Source organism: Mesoplodon mirus, assembly GCF_964341445.2.
Source record: "Mesoplodon mirus genome assembly, chromosome: 19".
Classification (NCBI taxonomy): Eukaryota; Metazoa; Chordata; class Mammalia; order Artiodactyla; family Ziphiidae; genus Mesoplodon; species Mesoplodon mirus.
In genome coordinates this window covers 60,525,917-60,545,181 of record NC_138995.1, presented here as the reverse complement: position 1 = coordinate 60,545,181, position 19,265 = coordinate 60,525,917, and the positions used below count along the sequence as shown (strand labels likewise).

General features: G+C 43.7%; 1 protein-coding gene across 1 annotated transcript in view; it reads left to right on the top strand.

The window, feature by feature from the left end:
- The first annotated feature begins 722 nt into the window (after window positions 1–722).
- Window positions 723–19,265, top strand: part of LOC309794921 (uncharacterized protein) — a 40,349-nt gene continuing 21,806 nt past the window's right edge. Inside the window, exons 1-4 of the mRNA XM_082606868.1 lie at window positions 723–776; window positions 2,907–2,965; window positions 8,435–8,526; window positions 17,679–17,805. Coding sequence (XP_082462994.1) covers window positions 8,512–8,526; window positions 17,679–17,805 — 142 coding nt within the window. The 5' untranslated portion in view covers window positions 723–776; window positions 2,907–2,965; window positions 8,435–8,511. The remainder of the gene's footprint in view (window positions 777–2,906; window positions 2,966–8,434; window positions 8,527–17,678; window positions 17,806–19,265) is intronic.

Sequence of the window (19,265 nt, the reverse complement as noted above, 5' to 3'; positions counted from 1 at the left end):
AATAATGCAGTTTATAACAATTTTAAAAAATATATTGCTGTTTTTAAGGCAATTTTTAGTGACCTAAATGATCACATGTCCTAGTCTTCCATTTCAGACCTCCAGGTACTGTCCCTGAGTTTGCGGAACTCAGCATTATGTTGAGTTTGCCCTTCTGCGTGAATGGGGAATAGAAAAAGAAAAGCAGTTTTGTAGGGTGTCAGTATGAAATAGCCCATTTCTACCTAGGGGGAGTTTTGTATTTGTTATTTGTATATGTAGTACAGAGAGTAGCCCCATTCTTATTTCTTAAAGCTGCTTAAATTAATTCCAATCTAGGAAGTGTTCCTGGATCCAACTAATGGCCCACGTCAACCCCTCCCTCTCCGCTCCTGGAGACCCAAGTTCCCAGACCAGTGAATTGCTTCAGCCTCACTAGCAGGACGTCAGAACAGCTTGCTGTGAGAAATAGGTTTTTATTAAACCCTTTTAGTCTTAAGAGGAAATATCTTGGCTTCCGACATAACTGGCCCACACAGCCGTAAGCTTTTACGTGAAAACTGTTACAGCCAGTAACTTAAAGGAATGCAGTCAAGGTAACAGGCGCACCTACCCCGCCCTGCTCCCTGCCCGTCCCTCCCGCGCTCAGTGCGCAGACCTGGGCGCTCTCCTCGCCCGGCCCCTCGCCGCTGGCGCTCCGCCCAGGCCCCGCCCCGGAAGCCCTTCCTCGAACGCCAGGAGCCCTTTCTAAGGACGCGGAGAGTGGAGAGTGCTGAGCCAAGGTCGCAGAGCGGAGCGTAAGTTTCTTTCCAGTGTTAATTTGTGCAGCCCCCCGCCCCACACCTCACGCTCCGCCGCACTCGTCCCAGAGTAAATCCAGACATTGAAGTTGCAGGTCGGGTATCTTTTCGTTTGGGTTTTAATTTTTTCTGAGGCTGGTCCGTTCCCTTGGCTTTTTCAGCCTTCGGTCCACGTAGAAACCGTCTTTGGCGACATATTCCTGTTTAAAACCCTTTACTACCCCCGGCCCTCCCCCTGCAAAGTCCTCTTCCGCGAGGTGGATTCGCGCCCCGCAGCCTCGCCCTCGGCCCCCGGAGGGCAGCGCTGGCCGCCCCGCTCCCGGACAGGCCGCGTCCTCCCCCCGGTCCTGGGGTTCTGCAGAGCCCGCCCCTCTCCTGAGACCCCCTCCTCAGGCCGGTCCTTCTGCTCCACAGGCCTCCCTTCCTGGTCAGCCCTTCCCCTCACCCCGAGTTGGGGCAGGTGACCTGGGTCAGCCTTGTGACACCTAGTGTTCCGTGTCATATTCAGCTCTATTAAAAAATGTGCTCTTCCGGTCCGCGGGCATCTCATTCAGTCTCCAGCCCCGTAAATGGCGAGGGGCATCAGGAGAAGCAGAAACTGAGCGACTGAGATAGAAAGATTAAAACTGCGAAGGAGAAAAGCATGAGGGAGAACCGGTGGGAACGTAGAGGGTGGCTGAGGGACTTTCAAAGAGGTAATAAAATGAAAGAGATTAAGCCTTGAAAGTAGCAGGTGATTAAAATAGAGAAGTAAATGAAAAAGCCAGATCTCCAGGGATTGGAAAACCACATAGGGAGAGCTGCCCTGGAGGAGGGGGAGGCGAACGGTGGTGAGGTACGTCAGACGTGGAGAGGATAAAACGTGGAACCATGGACTTTGGTGCATCATGGTGCTGGCAGAGAAAGAAGCCGAAGGGTGACAAGAGCAGGAAGGAAGCACAGCCACCTGGGGTGCCAGAGAGTGGGGAGGAAGGGAGAGTAACAGGGAGAGAAGGAGTGTAACCCGGAGGGCAGAGAGGAAGCAGAGATGAGGCAAACAAGAGGCAGAAATACCTACAGATTTTTGACAGAATCAGAAAGGTTGGAGAGAAAAAGCATCTCGAAGGGAGATAAGTTGCAGAGTGGGGCAGGACAGGTGTGAGGGAAGAAATAAGAGGGGAGAAACTGCAGGAGTGTAGAGGGGAATAAAAAGAGACACACAGACCAAGATGAAATAGCGAGACAGGTGAACAGAATGAAATGGAAACACCTAGTAGTTAAAGTGGAGAGGGTAAATTGGATCCAGGTGGATGGTGAGTTGTTTGGATATAGATGATTAAGTTGTGATGATATTGATTCGTGTCTTTAGAATCTAATACATTTAAAATTTCTTGAAATTATACAGATGAGGATGAGAATTGCAAAACTCCTGTCAATAAGGCTTGTGCCTTTTGTTATTATTTGTATCAGAAGATAACTTCCATTTGCAAACCCTGTTGAGCCAGCAAGCAGTGACTTGATTCACTCAGTTGTCACCCCCGTACCTTTTCCTGACATGGGGTAGAAGTCAGGGGAGAGAAGTGGGGCAAGAAATGACTGACTCTCACTAGGTGGTGATGGCTTTTTAAGGCAACATTGTTTTTTTTAATGGATTTACATTTTTCTTTTTTCTTGCTTTACATATGGTTCTTTTTGTAGCTTGGAATAAATCTTAGTTCATTCAATTTATTCTTTCCTATAAATCATTTTTAACTTCTGAAATAAGCTTTTTTAGTCTCCAATATTCTAGTCATGTCATTCTTTTCCAAATGTGATATACCCTCAGGTTTTTTTTTTTGTTTGTTTGTTTGTTTTTGCCGTACGCGGGCCTCTCACTGCGGGCCTCTCAATGCTGTGGCCTCTCCCGTTGTGGAGCACAGGCTCCGGATGCGCAGGCTCAGCGGCCATGGCTCACGGGCCCAGCCGCTCCGCGGCATGTGGGATCCTCCCAAACCGGGCACGAACCCGTGTCCCCTGCATCGGCAGGCGGACTCTCAACCGGTGCGCCACCAGGGAAGCCCTACCCTCAGTTTTTGTTTTAAAACTTTGATACCAGATTTTTAGATTAAAAATAATACACACATTATTTCTTTTTCAAATTTGTTTCAGATTCATTCCTGGCCTGAGTGTTTTCTGCTCTTCATCTAATATATTTGAAGTTTTCTTTGGTAAGTAGAAATAACTTTAGATTATTTTGAGGAGTACTTGGCAAAGATGTCAATGATCTTTTATAGTAACAGTCAAAACCTAGTTTAAACAGTTAGTCTGATGTTCCTTTTTTTCCGTTTTCTGTGGTTGGTGAAAATAGTGAGCTATGAGGTAATATGAAGATGTTTCCCTCAGGTCCCTTTTGACTCTTCTGTGCAAATGAGGAAGGACGGGTGGGATTGACTTGGAACCTTCTTCCAACAGCGTCCCTCTACTCACGATGAAAAGGATTGCTCAGATCTTATTTCTAAGCTGATCCCTTAACAATGTTTTCTGCACCAGGGATATATATTTGCAATTCTGTGTTTTTAAAATATTTTACTGCAATCTTGTGATAAAGAAGAATTACCTGCTTGGTATCCGTGTGATCGAACCTTGAAAGAGAAGTTTCCTTTGTTCAGGCCCATGAAAGGTGGTCCTGGTGTTAAATGGGACAGTTGATAAAGACAAACTGTGCCCACTTGCCCATCAGGTGACCTTTTCAGAATTCAGTCACACCCGGTTCTATTCACTCAGCTCAGACCTTGTCATAAATGTCTCTCCTCTGGGCCTCAGGGAGCCCACTTGTAACATGGAGATGAGAGACTAGACCAGAAAGTCTGAGTGTGAGCAACACTGACCCCTAAAATGATTGGCCAGATTGGGCGTGTGTCTGTGTGTGGCGGTTCTGGTTTGGAGGGAGTGTCCACTGGTAATTAGAATTTTATTTTATTTTATTATTATTATTATTATTATTTTTGCGGTACGCGGGCCTCTCACTGCTGTGGCCTCTCCTGTTGCGGAGCACAGGCTCTGGACGCGCAGGCTCAGCGGCCATGGCTCATGGGCCCAGCCGCTCCACGGCATGTGGGATCTTCCCAGACTGGCGCACGAACCTGTGTCCCCTGCATCGGCAGGCAGACTCTGAACCACTGCACCACCAGGGAAGCCCTGGTAATTAGAATTTTAAATGGATCCCAGACCTCCCAAAATGAAAAACTAAAAACAAAAACAGTAGGATGGAGGCAGGAAGCGAGGCTCCAAGTCAGCGAGACCATCATCGGGTGTCTTCCATGACTAAGGATAAATCTCAAGGGAGATTTTGTCACTTGCTGACACTCAGACCTCCACTGGCTTCCATTTGTCCTCAGGAGAAAATCCCGACTCCTCCCTGTGGCTGCTCAGCCCTGTGTCATCCTCAGGGCCCTGCCAGTGTCCCCAGCCTCATCCTGGGAGCTTTTCTCATGGTTCACTTGGCTCTGGTCACATTCACCTTTTCTCTGTTTCCAAACGCCATCTGTCTCAGATGTTAGTTTCCGCTCTTACCTTTTGTTGTTAAATCACCATGGCTCAGGCCCTTTGTCCCCTTCAGGTCTATACTCAGGGCTCCCCATCCTGCCTTGACAATCTCTATCATTTTAACCAGGTTTTATTGCCTTTAAAGTCAATCACCCTCACCTGAAAGCCTTTCTCCATCGATTCTTTTTTTTTTTTTTTTTTTTTTCTTTTTGCGGTATGCGGGCCTCTCACTGTTGTGGCCTCTCCCGTTGCGGAGCACAGGCTCCGGACGCGCAGGCCCAGCGGCCGTGGCTCACGGGCCCAGCCGCTCTGCGGCATATGGGATCCTCCCAGACCGGGGCACGAACCCGTATCCCCTGCATCGGCAGGCGGACTCTCAACCACTGCGCCACCAGGGAGGCCCTCTATTGATTCTTTTGAGTCTTTCCTGGTTACCCTTTATTTAAGGGCTCACAGTGTTCCTCTCCTTCCCAGGATGGCTGCTGTACCTGATATTGCAGATGTCTTTAGATGTTAGGACTGTGGGTTGGGCTGGATAATCCTCAAGGGAGACAAAGAGAACAGGGCAGGTGATGAGGCTGTTTCCTGCATTCTGGACAGCTCAGCTGTAATTGATCTTTACCCCATGTGGCTACTAAATTACTGAAAAGAAGAGCCCCAAAATATAGGAAGTCCTAAAAAGCCCATGGATGTCCTCATGCAGTGTGCTGAGTTGTCCCTGTGTTTAGTCTCCTGTGTGACTGCTCCGCTATAGCCCCCAGGTGTTCCAGGCTGTGCACATCCAGGGACCAGTCGCCACCTTGGACAGGAGCTTTGCCTTCCGACAGTTCATCTGCTCAGAATCAGCGGTAGTGGTTTCACTGCGCTAAGGGGAGGCAGAAGGGGAACCTAATGGGGCATGAAGGAGGCCTCCCTCAAAGCGATAGAACATCTTCCAAGTCGGTGTGAGTGGGGACAACAGGAAACTGAGACCTGGGGACCCTCTCTTTGAGATGTCCTCCCTGATCTCAAATGCCTTTGTACCCAGACTCCATAATGTCCCCAGGTGGTGGCAGACTTTCCCAGGAGGACCAGTTTCTTTTTTTTTTCTTTTTTCTGCTTTTTTACATAAATTTATTTATTTTATTTATTTATTTTTGGCTGCACTGGGTCTTTGTTGCTGTGCGCGGGCTTTTTCTCTAATTGCGGCAAGCAGGGGCTACCCTTCATTGTGGTGCGCGGGCTTCTCACTGCAGTGGCCTCTCCTGTTGCAGACCACAGGCTCTAGGCACGTGGGCTTTGGTAGTTGTGGCACGCAGGCTCAGTAGTTGTAGTGCACGGGCCCAGTTGCTCCACGGCATATGGGATCTTCCTGGACCAGGGCTCGAACCTGTGTCCCCTGCATTGGCAGGCGGACCCCAGCCACTGCGCCACCAGGGAAGCCCAGAGGGCGTTTCTTGATTTTCATACTGAATGCCCAATATCCTTTGGGTGGCAGCTTGTGTGCGTTCCTGTTTTGATCCCTTTGCCAAGAAGTCCCTGTGCCTTTTAGTCTCCTTTAGTCAATCATGCATGGAGGAGAGGTAGAAAAATGGGGAAAGTGGAGGGGAGCCTGTAGGGACCGCAGGAGGGATATGGCAGCAAGTGGGAGCATCAAGATGAGCCCGGTGAATGGTGTGTGCACCTGTCCCAAGTGTAGTTACGGGATCGAGGGCTGTGTGGATCTGTTGGAAAGGAATGTCTCAGTTCAGGCTGGAGAACCTGGAAGTGGGTTTGTTGAACCTGCATGGAGTGGTTTGAGGTGCCCTGTTGTCTTAGCTCAGGTTCCCTGGGACATCAGTGCTGAGGCTGACATTTGCCTGCATGGGTTTGATTTGATAACTCATGATCACATGTGAGCAGCAGTGAAGAAAGTGGAATTTGGCTGAGAGAAATGTTATCCTCCACTGTTAGAACTATGGCCTGAGCAGAGCCCACAGGGGGCTCTGGGTGCAGGAGAATGGGTGCCTTGGTCTTAAGGGGCTGGATCTAGAGCGTGCCCCCCAGCATCCACTCCACACACTGGCTTTTGTTGGCTCTTTTAGGAGGGCAAGCATCATCATGCCACCAATAGAGTAATATAGGGAAAATCTCAGAGATCATTTTTTGCGTTAACTTTGGTATCTTTGAGTATTTGGTGTTGCCAGTGAAGAAAGTTTCATATGCATTTGGAAAGATGCAAAGAGAATCTGGAGTGTTGCCTTGGAAGATGTTGGCGTCTCACTGGGGCATGTGCATCATTAGAAATATCTCTCCTTTTAGTAGTTTTTTGGAGATTTCAGTGTTTTGCCTGGGTCACTGTAAATGAAAATACGGCGCCTTGTGTCTAGTGGGTCCTTGGGTGTCCTCTTATGTATTATCCCTCATGCATGAGTTATTAGGGCTTGAAATGTTTTCTGTCCTTGTGTAACAGGATGAGGGAATCATTATGGGCTCTATGGACACTGTGTTGGACCCCATGAGAGTTTGTAAGTTTGTTTGAGTCCAGACTGGAAATTATGAGTACTAAGCTTAACACTGCAGAATGTTTTTAGGAAGGAGGTCCTGCTAGGGATGGGTCTGTGGGCGCAACTTGAGAAGAGTCATCAAGTCTCGTGTTGTTGGGAAAGATTATTGCAAGAATCAGAGGGCAGCCACACTGCCGTGGTCTGCAGTCCGGGGGCTCATCCGTGGGAAGATGCAGCTGCAGCTTTCTTGCTGCCAAGCCAGTGCTGGGTGCTCCGTCATCCACTCCTGTCCCTCCCGAAATATGCACACACAGAGGCACAATACAGAGAACAGGGAACCTTTGGGTGCCGTTGGTGGGTGTGTAAATGGTACTGCTAAGTTGGGAAACAATATGGAGGTTCCTCAATAAATTAAACATAGAACAGGCACACAGTCTATTAAACCCTCTTCTGGCAGATATCCAGAGGAAAGGAAATCAGTGTTTTCAGGGACACATCTGCAGTCTCATGAGTGTTACGGTATTTGCAGTAGCCAAGGAACAGAAACAACCACAATGTCTGCTGACAAAAGAATGGGTAACAAAATCGTGGTATCTAAACATATACTGTATATTGTATAGTATGTATAGAATATGTATAATGAAATGTTATTCACTGTATATAAATATGAAAAATCAAGGATCCTGCATTTATGACAAAATGAATGAACCTAGAGAACATTATGCTAAGTGGAATAAGCCTGACAAAGGACAGATATTGTACATGGAAACTAGAATTATCAAACTCATAGAGCCATAGAGTTGAAGGGCTGTTACCAGGAGCTGGGTGGTAAGGAAAATGGGGCGATGTCTGTCAAAGCATACAGATTTTCAGTTGTAAAATGAATAAGTTCTGGGGATCTGATGTACTGTTTCTATATACTTGAAATTTGCTCACAGAGAAACAATTAAGTGTCCTCACAACACACACACAAAATGGTAATTGTTAGTTGATGGAAGTGTGACTTACTTGATAGTGATAATTATTCACAGTATACACATCTGTCAGAGGATCACTTTGTACACCTTACATTTACACCATTTTCATTTGTCAGTTACACCTCAGTAAAGCTGGGAAAGAATAAGCAAGTGGGGGCCGTGCTGGGCTTGCCTCCTGTGCCTGGTGCTCCACCCAGGCTTCCCATTAGATCGATGAGGCTTTATGCATACACACGTCTTGTACCCTCTGACCAGGGATTCCTCTTCATGTAGTCAGTGTGGGACCAAAGCTCGGTAATATTTATGTTGCCCCAGGTGAGTCCAATCTGGATCCGTCACTGAGCATCAGGACTCTGGGTCCCCCCATTCCCGAGGGCTGAGATCTGGGCTGAGGCTGAGGGCTCTGCTCTGCGTGGGGATGGATCAGGGCTGGTCTGTGACCTGCAGGGGATCGTCGGGTCCAGCTGAGGTGCCCGCTGCTGCTGGGGACGTGAGGGCCTCACCAGGAGGGGAGCGAGATCTGAAGAAAGGGTGGGAAACTCACCTGTTGGTCTCTGTGTGGGAGTTACTGTCCTGAGCCCCTCCTGGGACAGGGGGCAGCAGAGGACTGTCTGTTCCACATGCTGAGGGCTTCCCTGTGTGTGTGGTGGTGACTCAGGAAGGGGGTGTGTCGATTCTAAGCATTAAACAACATCTTTTCCACTTTCAGGATCGACCTCTAAAGACTCACGTTGTCTGAGGAAGAAACTCAGAAGAGGAGGGAGAGGAAAGAAGGAGGAGTCAGAAATGGCTCTTTCTCAGGTAAAGTCATATTTTTGGTTGATTCTCAGTCTGTTTTTTCTGAAATGCCCTTTTTTGGACTTGCTAATCTTCTCTGACTCTGAAGTATCCTGCCTGACACCTGTACATCACACTCACCTGGGGCCCTCCCTCAGGGTCTGTTGTCCCCACTTAGATTTCACACCCATGCATTGGAGACGTGGTGTCAGTACTCTTGGGCAGCAGGGATTGTTGAGGAGCCCCATCCGGATGCACTGTCTGCTCTCTGTCAACCAGGGTACAGAAGTTGCACTTGGAAGTCAGGTATTAACATGCACAATACCTGATAAAATCCGAAAATCAGACCAATTGGAGCAGTTTGTTCTGACTTTCTCTAAGGCAATTCAAGCTAAAAATGTGAGTCACTGGGCTTCCCTGGTGGTGCAGTGGTTGAGAATCTTCCTGCCAATGCAGGGGACATGGGTTCGAGCCCTGGTCTGGGAAGATCCCACATGCCGCGGAGCAGCTAGCCCCGTGAGCCACAATTACTGAGCCTGCGCGTCTGGAGCCTGTGCTCCGCAACAAGAGAGGCCGTGATAGTGAGGCCCGCGCACCGCAATGAGGAGTGGCCCCCACTTGCCGCAACTAGAGAAAGCCCTCGCACAGAAACGAAGACCCAACACAGCCATAAATAAATAAATAAATAAATAAACAAAAACAAAAACAAACAAACAAAAAAAACCCCAATGCTTGCGGGGCTGTAGGAAAACTTGCACACATTGCTGGGGATAATTTAAAAAAAAAAAAAAAATGTGAGTCACTGTCCTTAAATCTTAATGATTGGTAATAGAACGGAAAGTTCAAAAATAGACATCAGTGGTAGAGGGTGTTTTAGTTTATCATCAAATTTAAACTATGAAATCAACCTAAATCTCTGGCAGTTGGAAATTCTTTAAATTACTTTCATCATCTCCATTCCTCAGAGGTTGTCTTTTCACTCTGTGGATTGTATCCTTTGACAGACAGAAGTTTTTACTTCCGATACGGGCAAGATTCCAGCTTCATTCTTTTCCTAGTCGGTCTGTTTTCTCAGCACCATTGTTATTGATACTCTCCTTTCCCCTATGTGTGTCTTGGCACCCTTGTGAATACATTTTACATATATGCAAAGGATTATTTCTGAGTAGTGTGTTCTGTTCATTTGGTTTATGTATCTGTTTTTATACTGGTACCACACCATCTTGATTACTTCTTAATATGTTTTGAAATAAAAAGGGAGGCCTCCACCTTCTTCTTGTTCAAGAGACTTTTGGCTATTTGTGGTCTCTAGAACTGCCGTATGACTTTTAGCATTTTTTTTTCTCTATTTCTGCAAACATTGCTATGGAAATTTTGATAATGGGTCCATTGAATCTGTATAACACTTTGTGTAGCTTGGATATTTTAAGAGTATTAAGTCTTCCAACCCATGAGTACAGGTTGTCTTTCTATTTATTTGTATCTTTTTGGATTTCTTTTAGCAATGGTTAGTAGTTTTCACTGTACAAGTCTTTCACCATGTTCGCTGATTTACTCCTAAATATTTCATCCCTTTTTAATGCTATAGTAAATAAGATTGTTTCCTTGTTTTCTTTTGACATTGTTCATTGTGTATAGAAATGCAACCGATTCTTGCATTTGGAGTTTGTATACAACAACTTTTCTAACACTCTTGATATAGCAGGTTTCTTGTGGAATCTTCATGATTTTACATATAAAACCTTGTCATCTAGGAAAGAAGGTAAGTTTATGTTTTCAATTTGGATAACGTAGATTTCTTTTTCTTATCTAATTGCTCTGGCTAGGAGTTTCAGTTCTCTGTTGAGCAGCAGTGCAGAGAGTGTGCATCCTTGCCTTCTTCCTGACCTCAGAGGACAAGCTTTCAGTCTGTCCCCACTGAGAATGTTATTAGCTGGGCTTTTCTCATAAATGGCATTTATTACGTTGAGAGAATTTACTCTTTCTGGTTTGTTGAGTGTTTTATCCTGAAAGGTTGTTGAATTTTGTCAAATGCTTTTCTCTGCATCAATTGAGATGGTCCTGTGTGTGTTTTTCCTTTAATCTGTAATATGGTGTATCCCATTAATTGATTTTTGTATGTTGACTCCTCTTTGCCTTATATGAATAAAATCACTCGGATATCAAGATGTCAGATCTTTTTAATGTGGTGTTAAGTTATTTTGCTAGTATGTTGTTAAGGATTTTTTTTAAAAATAAATTTATTTATTTTATTTATTTATTTTTGGCTGCATTGGGTCTTCGTTGCTGCACGTGGGCTTTCTCTAGTTGCAGCGAGCGGGGGCCACTCTTTTTTTTTTTTTTTTCGCGGTATGCGGGCCTCTCACTGTTGTGGCCTCTCCCGTTGCGGAGCACAGGCTCCGGACGCGCAGGCCCAGTGGCCATGGCTCACGGGCCCAGCCGCTCCGCGGCATATGGGATCCTCCCAGACCGGGGCACGAACCCGTATCCCCTGCATCGGCAGGCGGACTCTCAACCACTGCGCCACCAGGGAGGCCCGGGGGCCACTCTTTGTTGCAGTGCACGGGCCTCTCATTGCGGTGGCCTCGCTTGTTGTGGAGCACGGGCTCTAGGCGCGTGGGCTTCAGTAGTTGTGGCACACGGGCTTCAGTAGCTGCAGCTCACGGGCTCTAGAGTGCAGGCTCAGCAGTTGTGGCGCACGGGCCCAGTCACTCCACGGCATGTGGGATCCTCCCAGACCAGGGCTCAAACCCGTGTCCCCTGCATTGGCAGGTGGATTCTTAACCACTGCGCCACCAGGGAAGCCCCCGTTGTTAAGGATTTTGCATCAATATTCATCAGCGGTATTGGTTTCTAGTTTTCCTTTCTTGTTGTGTTTTTGTCTGGGATTGGTATCAGAATCATGCTGGCTCCATAGAATGAATTTGCAAGAGTTCCCTCTTCAACTCTGTAACATTTTTAGCAGGATTAGTGGTAATTCTTTTGTAAATATTCATAGAATTTGGTCCCGGGTTTTTCTTTTTTTTTTTTTAAGTATTATTTATTTATTTATTTTTGGCTGTGTTGGGTTTTCATTGCTGGGCGTGGGCTTTCTCTAGTTGTGGCGTGTGGGGGCTACTCTTTGTTGCGGTGCACGGGCTTCTCATTATGGTGGCTTCTCTTGTTGTGGAGCATGGGCTCTAGGCCCACAGGCTTCAGTAGTTGTGGCACGTGAGCTCAGTAGTTGTGGCTTGCAGGCTCTAGAGTGCAGGCTCAGTAGTTGTGGCTCGTGGGCTCTAGAGCGCAGGCTCAGTAGTTGTGACACATGGGCTTAGTTGCTCCACAGCATGTGGGATCTTCCCAGACCAGGGTTCGAACCTGTGTCCCCTGCATTGGCAGGTGGATTCTTAACCACTGCACCACCAGGGAAGCCCTGGGTTTTTCTTTGAGGTTTTTTTATTACTTTTTAAATTTCTCTAGTTATAATTCGGTTCAAATTTTTTATTTCTTTTTTCTTTTTCTTTTTTTATACAGCAGGTTCTTATTAGTTATCTACTTTATACATATTAGTGTATATATGTCAATCTCAATCTCCCAATTCATCACACCACCACCACCACCCCCCATGCCACTTTCCTCCCTTGGTGTCCATACATTTGTTCTCTATATCTGTGTCTCAATTTCTGTCCTGCAAACCAGTTCACCTGTACCATTTTTCTAGGTTCCACATATATGCGTTAATATACAATATTTTTCTCTTCCTGACTTACTTCACTCTGTATGACAGTCTCCAGATCCATCCACGTCTCTACAAATTACCCCATTTTGTTCCTTTTTATGGCTGAGTAATACTCCGTTGTATATATGTACCACATCTTCTTTATCCATTCATCTGTCGATGCGCATTTAGGTTGCTTCCGTTACCTGGCTATTGTAAATAGTGCGGCAGTGAACATTATGGTGCATGTGTCTTTTTGAATTGTGGTTTTCTCTGGGTATATGCCCAGTAGTGGGATTGCTGGATCATATGGTAATTCTATTTTTAGTTTTTTAAGGAACCTCCATACTGTTCTCCATAGTGGCTGTGTCAGTTTACATTCCCACCAATAGTGCAAGAGGGTTCCCTTTTCTCCACACCATCTCCAGAATTTGTTGTTTGTAGATTTTCTAATGATGCCCATTCTAACTGGTGTGAGGTGATACCTCATTGTAGTTTTGATTTGCACTTCTCTAATAATTAGTGATGTTGAGCAGCTTTTCATGTGCTTCTTGGCCATCTGTATGTCTTCTTTGGAGAAATGTCTATTTAGGTCTTTTGCCCACTTTTGGATTGGGTTGTTTGTTTTTTGAATATTGAGCTGCATGAGCTGTTTATATATCTTGTAGATTAATCCTTTGTCCGTTGATTCATTTGCAAATATTTTCTCCCATTCTGAGGGTCGTCTTTTTGTCTTGTTTATGGTTTCCTTTGCTGTGCAAAAGCTTTGAAGTTTCATTAGGTCCCATTTGTTTATTTTTGTTTTTATTTCCATTATTCTAGGAGGTGGATCAAAAAAGATCTTGCTGTGATTTCTGTCAAAGAGTGTTCTTCCTATGTTTTCCTGTAAGAGTTTTATAGTGTCTGATCTTACATTTAGGTCTCGAATACATTTTGAGTTTATTTTTGTGTATGGTGTTAGATAGAGGGTGTTCTAATTTCATTGTTTTACATGTAGCTATCCAGTTTTCCCAGCACCACTTATTGAAGAGACTGTCTTTTCTCCATTGTATATCCTTGCCTCCTTTGTCATAGATTAGTTGACCATAGGTGCGTGGGTTTACCTCTGGGCTTTCTAGCTTGTTCCATTGATCTATGTTTTTGTTTTTGTGCCAGTAGCATATTGTCTTGATTACTGTAGATTTGTTAGTATAGTCTGAAGTCAGGGAATCTGATTCCTCCAGCTCTGATTTTTTCCGTCAAGACTGCTTTGGCTATTTGGGGTCTTTTGTGTCTCCATACAAATTTTAAGATGATTTGTTCTAGTTCCGTAAAAAATGCCATTGGTAATTTGATAGGGATTGCATTCAATCTGTAGATTGCTTTGGGTAGTATAGTCATTTTCACAGTATTGAGTTTTCCAATCCAAGAACATGGTATATCTCTCCATCTGTTGGTATCATCTTTAATTTCTTTCATCAGTGTCTTATACTTTTCTGCATACAGGTCTTTTGTCTCCCTAGGTAGGGTTATTCCTAGGTACTTTATTCTTTTTGTTGCAATGGTAAATGGGAGTGTTTCCTTAATTTCTCTTTCAGATTTTTCATCATTAGTGTATAGGAATGCAAGAGATTTCTGTGCATTAATTTTGTATCATGCAACTTTACCAAATTCATTGATTAGCTCTAGTAGTTTTCTGGTGGCATCTTTAGGATTTTCTATGTATAGTATCATGTCATCTGCAAACAGTGACAGTTTTACTTCTTCTCTTCCAATTTGTATTCCTTTTATTTCTTTTTCTTCTCTAATTGCCGAGGCTGGGAGTTCCAAAACTATGTTGAATAGTAGCAGTGAGAGTGGACATCCTTGTCTTTTTCCTGATCTTAGAGGAAATGCTTTCAGTTTTTCACCATTGAGAATGATGTTTGCTGTGGGTTTGTCGTATATGGCCTTTATTATGTTGAGGTAGGTTCCCTCTGCCCACTTTCTGGAGAGTTTTCATCATAAATGGGTGTTGAATTTTGTCAAAAGCTTTTTCTGCATCTATTGAGATTTTCATATGGTTTTTATTCTTCAATTTGTTAATATGGTGTATCACATTGATTGATTTGCGTGTATTGAAGAATCCTTGCATCCCTGGGATAAATCCCACTTGATCATGGTGTAGGATCCTTTTAATGTGTTGCTGGATTCTGTTTGCTAGTATTTTGTTGAGGATTTTTGCATGTATATTCATCAGTGATATTGGTCTGTAATTTTCTTTTTTTGTAGTATCTTTGTCTGGTTTGGGTACCAGGGTGATGGTGGCCTCATAGAATGAGTTTGCAAGTGTTCCTTCCTCTGTAGTTTTTTGGAAGAGTTTGAGAAGGATGGGTGTTAGCGCTTCTCTAAGGGTTTGATAGAATTCACCTGTGAAGCCATCTGGTGGACTTTTGTTTGTTGGAAGATTTTTAATCAGAGTTTCAATTTCATTACTTGTGATTGGTCTGTTCATATTTCCTATTTCTTTTTGGTTCAGTCTTGGAAGGTTATACCTTTTTATGAATTTGTCCATTTCTTCCAGGTTGTCCATTTTATTGGCATAGAGTTGCTTGTAGTAGTCTCTTAGGATGCCTTGTATTTCTGCGGAGTCTGTTGTAACTTCTCCTTTTTTATTTCTAATTTTATTGATTTGAGTCCTCTCCCTCTTTTTCTTGATGAGTCTGGCTAATGGTTTATCAGTTTTGTTTATTGTCTCAACCAGCTTTTAGTTTTATTGATCTTTGCTATTGTTTTCTTTGTTTCTGTTTCTTTTATTTCTGTTCTGATCTTTATGATTTCTTTCCTTCTAGTAACTTTGGGTTTTGTTTGTTCTTTCTCTAGTTCCTATAGGTGTAAAGTTAGATTGTTTATTTGAGATGTTTGTTGTTTCCTGAGGTAGGATTGTATTGCTGTAGACTTCCCTCTTAAACTGCTTTTGCTGCATCCCATAGGTTTTGGATCATCGTGTTTTCATTGTCATTTGTCTCTAGGTATTTTTATTTTACTTTTTTTGAGGTACACCAGCCTCTCACTTCTGTGGTCTCTCCTGTTGTGGAGCACAGGCTCCAGACACACTAGAGGCCATGGCTCACGGGCCCAGCCGCTCTGCAGTATGTGGGATCTTCCTGGACTGGGGCACGAACCCATGTCCCCTGCATCGGCAGGCGGACTCTCAACCATTGCACCACCAGGGAAGCCCCTGAATCTTTTTTCTTTTTTCCTTAGTCTAGCTAAGGGTTTTCCCATTCAGTTTTTTCAAAACACCAACTCTTGGTTTGTTCATTTTTATATTTTTCTACTTTCTGTTTTATTTATCTCTGGTCTAATCTTTCTTTTTTTAATATGTTAATTTATTAATTTTTGGCTGCATTGGGTCTTCGTTGTTGGGTGTTCGTTGCGGAGCGCAGGCTTCTCATTGTGGTGGCTTTTCTTGTTGCAGAGCTTGGGCTCTAGGCCTGCGGGCTTCAGTAGTTGTGGCACACGGGCTTAGTTGCTCTGCAGCATGTAGGATCTTCCCAGACCAGGGCTCAAACCCATGTCCCCTGCATTGGCAGGCAGATTCTTAACCATTGCCCCACCAGAGAAGTCCCTGGTTTCATTTTTCTTATTTACCTCTTTCCTTCTGCTAAGCTTGGGTTTAGTTTGTTTTTGTTTTTCTATTTTCTAGAGGTGTAAAAATAAAGTTCTGATTTGAGATCTCTTCTCTTTTTTTACTGTAAGCATTTAGCAGTTTAGAATTTCCTTTTAGTACAGCCTTCATTGTGTGTTATAAATTTTGATAGGTTGTATTTTCCTTTTCATCCATATATTTAAAAATTCCCTTGTGATTTCTTCTTAGACCCATTAGTGGTTTAAGAGTTGTTTAATTTCTGCATTTGGGAGAATTTTCTTTTTTTTCTTCTGCTGTTTATTTCATTGTTGTTTACTTTTATGATATCAGTCTCTTAAAGTTGTTAAGATTTGTGCATCCCATAGGTTTTGGATCGTCGTGTTTTCATTGTCATTTGTCTCTAGGTATTTTTTTTTTTTTTTGAGGTACACCAGCCCCTATTTATATTTTTGAGTATGGTTATCTTACTGAAATTTGAGTTCAAGTATTTTATTTTTTTAAAATGTTCGTACCATTTTTTTTTAGTAGCCTACTACAGAATCATGTTGACAAACTAAATTGAGTACAGTCATACATTTTCATTGTCTGAAAGATGCTGAAATACACGTGAATAAAAGGGTGATAAAAAATTGTCCAGGGCTTCCCTGGTGGCGCAGTGGTTGAGAGTCTGCCTGCCGATGCAGGGGACACAGGTTCGTGCCCTGGTCCAGGAGGATCCCACCTCCCGCGCAGCGGCTGGGCCCATAAGCCATGGCCGCTGAGCCTGCGCATCTGGAGCCTGTACTCCACAGCGGGAGAGGCCACAAGGGTGAGAGGCCTGTGTACTGCAAAAAAAAAAAAAAAAGTCCAAAAATCTGCCAAGAGATTTTTCTCTCATTTCAGTTATTTTTTACAGATATGTATGTGCATGAGTGCATGGATGTGCAAGTCTGTGGTTTAGATAAAAGACATCATGATTTTAAAACTATATATTATATCTTTTTTCAGTTGAAATTGTCTTCAGTATATTCCATTGCCTAGAATTTTTCTATGCAATCTTGTTAATGGTTTAAGTAGTAGTAAGATTGCTAACAATTTATGTGTATGTGCTTGTGTGTCCACATCTATAATGACCTTTCATGTCATTCCATGTTGTTCACCTTGGACTTCTTTCAAGTTTTCTCAGGGAACCCTCTTTCAATGTACTTTTAATGCTTTCTGTATTACTTAACTATTTGATTCTTAAGCTTCAGTTGCTGAGCACAACCCTCTGAGTTCAAGTGCTTGCTGTAACATTTCTTACCTTCTTGATCTGAGTCGAGTTTCTCAGAGTGTCTGTGACAGTTTTTATCCTCTGTAAGATGGGGACAGATCTTTCTTTAATGAGCTGTTATGTGGATAACAAGGTCTTGCCTGTACAAGTACTTATTTAGAGTAATGTTTAGAGTAACATTACTGTAACTTAGAGCAATAGGAAGTGTTCAAACACTTTTAGTCGTTGTTATCATCATCATAGTTGAAGATTTTGACCTTTCGTTAAAAGCACTGCGAACTTTGTCATCTCATCTACATACTGAATCTCACTCAGTGTGTAGAACGTAATACCTAACACTTCTGCATAGACAACACGGTGTTGAGTTTTACTTATAGGTGTTCCATAGATTTTCGACAGTGATGAAAAATCCATATTAATTGGAGGATCTCATAAGGTCTTATGGAAAAGCATAAGAAATTAAGATTAGAGATACATAATTTTCCCCAATACCTCTAAATGGATCTGGTAGAACACATACTTTAATTGAATCAGTCCTTACCCCTTACTCCTCTTTTCCATTTGTATGAAGATGAGAACTCTTCATGGCCCATTGGTGAAATGTGGTTTCATTTCAGGAACGGCTGACCTTTGAGGATGTGGCCATCGAGTTCACTCAGGAGGAGTGGGAATGCCTGGACCCTGCTCAGAGGGCCTTGTACAGGGACGTGATGGTGGAGACCTACAGGAACCTGATCTCCCTGGGTGAGGATAACTTCCCTCCAGAGCTGGGATCTGCCCTTGGGTATTTTTGCATTTTCCCTTGTGTGCCTCTTGGGAGGCCCTGATAATCTTTGAAAGCCCTGTTGACTCACCCATGATGTGGCATCATGAGTTTAAACTGATCCTTTCTTCAGATGCTCTGTGCATTTCATGTTACATTAGGGGTTGTCCCAGAGCTTAATTATGTACAAAGCTCAATGGCAAACTTTAAAAAATACCAAATTTCCCATTTTCTGCCTTTTGGCTTTTGACTCAGTTTTTGCAGGAAGAGAGCTCGATGTCTGCATATTACACCGTTCCCTGTGTAGAAGGCAGGCGGTGGATGAATTTGTGAAATATTTTTCCTGACTCATCTGTAATGTCCTCACTCCTCAGCTGAGCAAAGAACTGGGATTTTAGGAAAACCACAGCACTTCACATTTCTTTGTCCTGATAAACCAGAATTTCTATTTCTTTTTTAAAAAAATTTTTGGCCACACCTCCTGGCTTGTGGGATCTCAGTTCCCCGAGTAGGGATTGAACCCATGCCCTCTGCATTGGAAGCATGGAGTCTTAACTGGTGGGCTGCCAGGGAAGTCCCAGAATTTCTTTTTCTGGTCTGAATATTCTCTCCACATTGGAGCAAGAGAAAGAGCCATGGACAGTGGGGAGAAATGTGAAAAATAGCCAAGAATACGTTGTGTGGGAGTATATCAAAAGTGTAAACAAAGATGGGTATCTCAGAAGGGCTGTTTCTTTTGTTTAGGGATGTGTGGGACAGGCAGGTGGATTGGATCTTCTGTGATTGTTACTTAGGAAAAGTATAAGGACAGTGGATGGAGAGATCCTGTTTTTGATCCCAAATCCTACAAGGGGAGCATATGTGAATCTTTCAGGCTCTTAGCTTGGCATCTGTGGGTCGAGTACATGGTCCCGTCTCAAGATCCTATAATGTCTGACCCTTAGGCGTTGTATTATTTTTACTCTTGTACTGCTCTACCTAGTGTGGGAATGTCGACTGTTCCTAATTTTACCTTCTCCTTACTTTGTATGATTTTACCTCTTAAATTTCTTTGAAGTATATTCCTAAGGTCTGAAATTTTACCTGGTTTCCTTGCTGTGATAATCCACCTATGTTTATCTGGCAACCTCTTGTGGATTCTCTATGGAGAGTGTTTACTGGGTAACAGAAAATTTTGATAGAGACACTATTCCTCGTATGTTGTAATATTTTCTCGCTCTGTACAAAATCACCACTCGAAGCTACTCAGTAGAGTGGTCAGCATGTCCTAGGATACGAGATAGAAAGTATCACAGGAGTCTGACTGATAAGTCTTACTGGGTTTTTTTCTGGCTTTGGGGACTGTCACAAAAGCCTGTCTCAAGGGCACAGTGACTGTGTTATTCATGTGTCTCAATGACCATACATTTTAGCCTCTTTAAATTGGTATAGGAATTTATCC